The sequence below is a fragment of the Sinocyclocheilus rhinocerous genome, unplaced genomic scaffold (assembly GCF_001515625.1).
Source record: "Sinocyclocheilus rhinocerous isolate Xijiao unplaced genomic scaffold, SAMN03320098_v1.1 scaffold2788, whole genome shotgun sequence".
Classification (NCBI taxonomy): domain Eukaryota; kingdom Metazoa; phylum Chordata; class Actinopteri; order Cypriniformes; family Cyprinidae; genus Sinocyclocheilus; species Sinocyclocheilus rhinocerous.
Genome location: NW_015641436.1, coordinates 59,151 through 67,258, shown reverse-complemented (window position 1 = coordinate 67,258; position 8,108 = coordinate 59,151). Strand labels below are relative to the sequence as shown.

The 8,108-nt window shown below is 35.6% G+C and overlaps 1 protein-coding gene across 1 annotated transcript in view; it reads right to left on the bottom strand.

Annotated features, from left to right (window-relative positions):
- LOC107754885 (protein-methionine sulfoxide oxidase mical1-like) overlaps nucleotides 1–8,108 on the bottom strand; it is a 40,763-nt gene that overhangs the window by 18,294 nt on the left and 14,361 nt on the right. The window contains exons 4-10 of the mRNA XM_016571495.1: nucleotides 7,763–7,863; nucleotides 6,957–7,214; nucleotides 6,426–6,541; nucleotides 5,810–5,936; nucleotides 5,622–5,700; nucleotides 5,220–5,367; nucleotides 4,458–4,654 (exon numbers count right to left, since the gene is read on the bottom strand). Of these exons, the coding sequence (XP_016426981.1) occupies nucleotides 4,458–4,654; nucleotides 5,220–5,367; nucleotides 5,622–5,700; nucleotides 5,810–5,936; nucleotides 6,426–6,541; nucleotides 6,957–7,214; nucleotides 7,763–7,863 (1,026 nt within the window). The remainder of the gene's footprint in view (nucleotides 1–4,457; nucleotides 4,655–5,219; nucleotides 5,368–5,621; nucleotides 5,701–5,809; nucleotides 5,937–6,425; nucleotides 6,542–6,956; nucleotides 7,215–7,762; nucleotides 7,864–8,108) is intronic.

The window sequence follows — 8,108 nt, the reverse complement described above, 5'->3', positions numbered from 1 at the left end:
TTCACACCACTCACACCACTGCATGTATATGTGTGTGTATATATGTGTGTGTGTATGTGTGTATGTATGTTATATATATAATATATATATATATATATATATATATGTATGTGTGTGTATATATATGTGTGTGTGTGTATATATACATATATATACACACACACACACACACATATATATATATATACACATACATATATTAAACAAAATAAAAATAGCAAAATCTCAAAAGCATATTTTTTATATTAAAATGAAAAATACAAAAATAAATATGTTAATAAACAATAAAATAATAATAGCAAAAACTGTAAAAAAAAAAAGCATTGTATTTTACATGTAGTTCAACAACTCAAAGCAATAACATAATAGAATACATAAAATATAAATAGTTAATAAATATCTAAATACATTTAAAATATAAACAAAATGATAAATAAACTTAAATATTAATAAACAATAATAAAAAAAATAGCAAAACTGTAAAAAAAGCATTGCATTTTACATGTAGTTCAAAAAGAAATGTCAAAATATTCTTAATTGTAATAATTAATAATAATAAAAAAAATAAAATGTAAAATAAATGTAGTGCAAACATTGTGAATTGTAAATTAAACATGCTTAAAATGTCTTCAAATCCTGAACATCATTAACCATATCATGCACACAAGAAAAGCGTTATTTATAATCTTTCATAATCCAGAACAACCTTACATAAACTGTGCATTTTAGATGCAATTCGCTGGATCGCTTCAGTAATACATAAAAATTGATGCAAAGTAAAATAAAACAATAATAAATAATCACATGAATAAATAATAAAATACAATAAAATAACTTCCTACCCTTTAAACTGGAACAAATACGAATCGTCCCATTCAATATGCGGTTTGCAGTGGCGTGTTAGAGATGAGCTGTATTGGATCCCACCCCCTTCCCCAGAATACACACATCCACAGCCTGCGTGAGTGACAGCTCAACATCTGTGTGAGATCCCCTCCCAAACACAGCATCCAACAACTAAACGCTCAATCCCGCTCCCTAAAGCCCCTCTAACGGCTGCGACTCCTCTTCTGCAGATGGCGTCTCAGAGCGGTGCGTGTCGAGGCTGGACTGAGATCCACTCCCACCCAATCGCCCATGAGCTGCTGATTTCTCCCCAGCTGAGTGCATTTGCTGCTGCAGCCGCTGCTGTCAGACTACAGCAGAAAACTGCCCATTCACAGCAGTGCATGCTGGGAAGGGGTCTTAAAGAGACAGCAGACCTGATTTCAGGTGGTGATGATGATGCTATTATGTGTGCTAAGACATTCATCAGCCTGTTTCTCTTACAGTAGATGCTCTGAAAATGACTTTTTTTCTCTGAATTTTCATACAGATCATGCACATAAACTAGGGATGTGCATCTCCATAACTGAGGCCGATGCGATACGATACATTGACGATACATATGAAGTAGCTAGCGATGCGATGCGATACGATTCACCCCTATTACGATGAAGTGCGATCCGATTTCGATTCGATCCAATTCAACACAATGCGATTCGATGCAATGGAAAAAATATGATCGCATTTATTTCTTTGGTTCAGGCAGACAGCAAATCATAAATTAACTTATGTGTCTTCTGACTTCTAACGCCTCGAGGCCTGTTTCATAAAACAAGTTTACCAAATAGGCCAGGCTTATTTCAGTTAGTCTGACTCGCTGTCAAACGATTTGGTTCCATAAAACAAATTTAATAAAGATCAAAATCAGTCACAGTGGCAACTTATGCTGGAAAGCTAACCTGGTCCAGGGCAGGCAAACAGTCAGACTAAGCTGAGCTCCTCTAACACTGAACAATAGGAATGCAATGATATTACCACTGACTCTCTCACATACTATCATAGCCATGCAGCCTTTTTCTCTGGTTTTATGACAGCTGTACCTTTTATAGTTAGAACAGACAGCATTAGAACTTTACAATCTAACATTGCAAGCATTAAAATTTGCCAACTTGTATCCGATGCACACTTTTTAAACCGATGCATCGCATCACTAACCGATACCGATCCGATACTAGCACTGTTTTTTTTTAATCAACATAGAATTTCTACACCTCAGTGTGTTGACCTGATCATCACTGTTTTGTGTGTTAAACAATCTACTAAACATAGACAACTTCATTTTAAAGAAAAATAACAATTGAAAAAATATATAATCATAAACTATGACAATAATACTATTATAAATTAGGTTAGAGAATAATTCAGCATCAAAAGTTATTCTAGAAAAATCATGAGTGCAATAGTTTGAGCCTTTTCTTTTAACAGTTTTAAATCTCAGTTACTGTGCGCTCTTGGAAAGAGTTTCATCGTCTTGACTGTCGAAACCGAACACGACACACAGTTTGAATGCTGAATGGAGGATGGACAGACAGCCGCAGCGGAGACAAGAGTTTAAGTGAACTTGACTTAAATATTCATCTACCTCATATTTAAATAGGGAACGGCTTCGCTTGGAATATAGTGCACGAAAACATTATGGTGCTTTATAATGTTTTTGTGCCTTTCGTGCGGCTTAATAACAGAATAGTATACGCACGATATCGGATTTGGATCGGTCTCGTCTGACCGATACCCGATCCGGCAGAAAATGCCAGTATCGGAGCCGATACCGATACTGAGTATCGGATCTGTGCATCCCTATTATATAGGCCTACCTAAAAAAACATGAATTGATGGGTTTTTGCCAGACCGGGGTTTCTGCAGGATATTTAAGCTCATATTTAAGACTTTAAGACATTTTTTAAGACCAGCACAAATAAAAATTAAAATGACTGTAAAAAGTATGATTTAGAGTTCAGATACAGGTTTCACAAAAACAAAAAGTTTTATAAAATGATTAACTTCACCTTTCAGCCTTTAAACCATTTCTTTAAGAAAATGGAGGCAAAAGTATAATTATATTAATTTAAACAATTATTATCAATCAATTATTATATTAATTAACATATAAATATACAGTATGTTACTGTCTTAATTGTTTAAATGTTTATAATGCATTAACTTCTTGTCGATCCACTAGTTCACATTTGCAACTCTGCGAGTTTGCTGCAAAAAAACATGGGTTGATTTTCACATTGATCTGAACAAAAACAGACAGGCTTATTGAAAAAGCAAATTAATTCTCTGCCAGCGGGTTGCGCTTTTGGAACAGCATAAATCAGTGGTTTTCAATCCTGTTTCTCGGGACCCACTGCTCTGCACATTTTGCATGTCTCCCTTATCTGACACACTCATTTGAGTTCATGGAGCTCTTTCCTAATGAGATGATGATCTGAATCAGGTGTGTAAATTAGGGAGACATGCAAAATGTGCAGAGCTGTGGGTCCCCAGGAACAAGTTTGAAAACCACTGGCATAAATATAGCTGTTTCCCGGTAACGGCAGTACACAAAGCAATGCAGCAGCTGACTTTGAAACGTGCATATTCAATGAAAAAAGCATTTTGAAGTTTTAAGATTATCGCAATTCTTGTCCTACCGTCCCCAAATTTAAGACCTCCTGAAATCATAAATAATTTTTGAGAATGCCATTGCTTTTCACTCACTGAAAGTTTCATCTGTCTGTGCGCAGCACGCCGCTCTCTTCACTGCATGTCCTACCGTAGCAACAGAATGTAGTAGCAACCCGTGGCGCCATAGGACCCAAACGGCTCTACTGAGCTGACCTGATGTGCTTCATATAAACTTGGTTTGGTTAGAAAATAGCGTTTGGCCTTTATTTATTTCATTATATCAAAAGGCTTCGCAGTCTGGATGGACACATCTCGTGGTCCGGATTCGGACCGGAGTCTGCCAGTTGGCGACCCCTCCCGTAGTGTATGACTGCCTACAGTTACTTTTTTTTTAAATTACGGACCTTTTTAACACATTAACAACTATTTATCTATAATCCTCACTACAAAAAAACAACAACAAAAAAACGCAGTGTGAACTAGTGTTGTTTTTGGCGGCCTGTTTTAATTTTAGTTTTAGTCGTTTCGTCTCGTTTTGGTCAACGAAAATGAAGAGACATTTTAGCATAGTTTTTATTTTGTAAACCACATTTAGTCTCGTTTTTATTCGTCAACGATATTGCATTATACATTTAATTATAGTCATCGTCACATGACCAGCATTTTCGTCTCGTCTCGTCTCGTTTTCGTCACGTAATAAAGGTTCGTTGACGGCGATATTTAGTCATAATTTTCGTTGACGAAAGCAACACTAGTGTGAACTATGTCAGTATGCACAGGTTTGCCAGTCATAACAGAAGTAATTGTAAGATACAGATACTGTAAAACCCTTTAAAAAAAAATTTCAATCTGAGACTGAATAAGCAACGTAAATACAACCAATAAATTGTATTATATATTTCAGACAATCAGTAAAAGTGTATTTCAAAGTTATAAATGCGTCCAGGTACAGTCTTAATTACCTGCTGGTGTATGTTTCTCTGTGAGAGCGTTGCGTATCTGTGTGAGGTAGACAACCATAGACAGCTGGTCGATTTTCACGCAGGTGGTCATTTCACTGGCACGCATGACCGGAGTGATCCCAAACTCTCTCTCCATCAGGTCAAAGGCCAACTTATTGTTCCCGGTGATGTTATATTCATCTAGACAAGACATGTCACTGCAAGAGACGACAACATGCATATAATTTGCATAATATTGCAGGTATTATAGGTCTATCTCTCTATGCATCCATCCAAACGTTTGGGATTAGTAAGATTTTGAATGTTTTTGAAAGAAGTATTTTCTCTCTCACCAATGCTGCATTTATTTGTAAACTCATATACAGTAAAAGCAGTAATAATGTGAAACATTTTTACAAATTGAAATACATGTTTTCTTTTTGAATACATTTTAAAATGTAATGTATTCCAGTGATAGTAAAGCTGAATTTTCAGCAGCCATTGCTCCAGTAATTTTTTTCAGGATTCTATGATTAACTGAAAGTTCAGAAGAACAGCATTTGTTTGGAACTGAAATCTTTTGTAACTTTATAAATGCTTTAAATGTCACTTTTGATCAATGTAACGCATCCTTGCTGAATAAAAGTATTAATTTCTTTAAAAAAAAATCTTATTGACCTCAAACTTTCTGTATCTAGCAAGAACTTTTCACAGCAAAACTGAGCTCTGCATGTTTAATCAGACACTAATATTCTTGTTCGCTGTTGGTTAAGGTGATCCTACATGAGTTCAGGTCTGAAGTTGTGGATGAGAGCGCAGAGGGCCATCCCGGACCTCCAGGACTCGCTCAGGTCTTTCACCTTCACATGTTTGTACCCCGCTGTGTTCTTCTGACACCAGGACAGCAGATCCTCCAGATGCCTGATAGAGTCTAAACACATGAATTCAGTTCATCACTTCCCTGTAAAGTCTGAGTTTGTTCATTTCTGAGATGTTAACATATATATAATGATAATAAATTAACATATATTAACAGATAGATAGCATATTATTGAAAACAATATTGCATAAAAGTGGCTATATATATATATATATACATACTACATTTAACACACAGTCATGCATATATACACAATTATTAGCAAGTATACGTAAGTTAAGGTGTGATTGTCGTATGGCTCTTACCTTTTTTAGGTTTAGTTTTTATGATGGGTTTCGTCGGTTTGTTGGCTTTACCATCCTCTATGTCATATAGACGCTTGATCTTTAAATTGAACAAACAGTCTTCATTAAAAACTCTTCCATTGCTAGTTACAGTATTTCAGGCAGCTTTTGCATGTGTGTAGGTGTGCGTCTAGGACTGTGTGTTTGACCTGCACGGGTTTCATCAAGGACAGGTTGGCATTCGGGTAACGTGTGGATGGATCGATGCTGTAGGCGGCGTAGTTCTTGCTGGTGTTTTCTGGAGTCGTTTGAGAGAGTAACTGATACACGCTCTCCCTGTAAGAGATACGCACAGCATCAACTGACTCATACATGCATTTTATATGGTTTTATATTGATACATACAGTTCATAAGTTCGGGGTGGATAAGATTTTAAAGTTTTTGATAACCAAGCCTGCATTTATTTGATCAAAAATGTAGAGTAAAAACGTTAATATTACAATTTAAAATAGCTGATTTTTATTTAAATATACTTTAAAATGTAATTTATTCCTGTGATGCAAAGCTGAATTTTCCGCATCATTACTCCAGTCTTCAGTGTCACATGATCCTTCAGAAATCATTCTAATATGCTGATTTGCTGCTCAAGAAACATTTCTTATTATTATCAATGTTGAAAACAGTTGTGCTGCTTAATATGTGTGTAGAAACTGAGATAATTTTTAAAAGGATTCTTTGATAAATAGCAAGAAAAAAAGAACATCATTTATTTGAAATATAATTTTTTGTAATATTATAAATGGTGTAAAAATGGTAAATTGTACCTCTCCGCCAACACCTCCAGGGGTGGCACACCTTTTCCCCAACTCCTGACCATCCACGCCGTGTCAAATGCAGCCAGGAAACCACGAGCAATGCCCGTACCCAGAGGCCAAAACGGCTGCAGAAGAATACATAAATAAAATAAAATAAAATAATTAAAAATAAATCATAAAAAAAATAAAATAAACATAAAAATTTAGTAGTATTTATAAGTAAAAATAATACAATTAAATAAAACAAATCATGGCCGATATTTATATTTAGCTGATGTTTTACTTAGTTTGATGGCCAATACATTGTTTGACTGTTGTACTGTTTAAACAGTGTTTACAATAAAATTCAAATTTTCCATAGAATGATCACACAACATTATAAAAAAAAAACTATTATAATAAAAAAAGACACTGTAGTAGCTCAGATTGAAAAAAATAGTTCTGAAATGGTAAAAAAAAAAAAAAAAAAAGTTCTTATAGTATTTGCCTTCATTATCAGTCTAATGTCATAATCAGCCACTCTGTTTACTCATAACACACCTCTACTAGAGAGTCTCCCACCAGCGCGATGAGCAGTCTCTTCCCCTTCCTCTCCTTCACCAGAGAGGCGTTCTCTGCCCTGTGCATGCAGGTGAAGTCAAACATGGCCACATCCGGATGGCCCGCGTGGTTCTTGGCGAACTCCAGGTCTGGCAGCATGTGATCTGTGGAGAAGTCAGCGGCGTCGTATGCGTACTTCTGCAGGGCCTCATGGTTGACGTTTGCAGGTGCGAGCAGCTGATTGACATCAGAAAAGTCCTGAGAACGAGAAGCAAGAAAGGTTTAATGCTAGTCCTGTTGTTTCAGCATTGATAATAACCAGAAATGGTTCATGAGCAGCAAACCAGCTTATTACAATGATTTCTGAAGGATCATGTGACACTTAGGGCTGGAGTAATGATGCTGAAAATTCAGCTTTGCATCACAGGAGTAAATTACATTTTACACAATTTTTTACATAGAAAACAGCTATTTTAACCAGTAAAAATATTTCACAATATTACTTGTTTATTTAATTTGTACTCCCTTTGAGCTAAAATATATTGGTTGCATTTCTAAGAGAACACAAATAGCAACTGTCTGCAGTTATTCCAGTGAGAATACAGTGACAAGAGGACAAGAATAGCTGTGAGGATTGATAAATGTGTTTGTAAGTGTAAATGTGAGCGGGTTGAAACACGCCTGAAGTATCAGCTCTGCTGATAAAACCATGGCCTCTTTTCAAGCGTTTCTAGGCTCTGTTCAGCCTTTATATAAGATATTCTCAAAGCTTCAGGTCTCTGGATGTGTTTCACTGTGTGTCGTACCTGCTTTATAACTCCTTTTTTTAACAAGCTTCCCTTTTTTGCAGTCATCACAAAATAGTGAGTATCATCTTTGTAGTAGACAATGTTCTCTAGATCAACGCCTGGAAAACATGACAAACGACAGGACAGAGAATAAAGTGTGTGTGGGTTTACTTTTTATATTTTGGAGACAAAACTGGGTAACACTTTATTTTAAGGTGTCCTTGTTACACGCCACATGTACTTACTATTATAATAATAATAATTAGTTATGCATAATTACATGCAAGTAACACTAAGCCAAACCCTAACCCTATAGTAAGTACATGTCATTAATTAACATTACTCAGTACTTAAATGTATAATT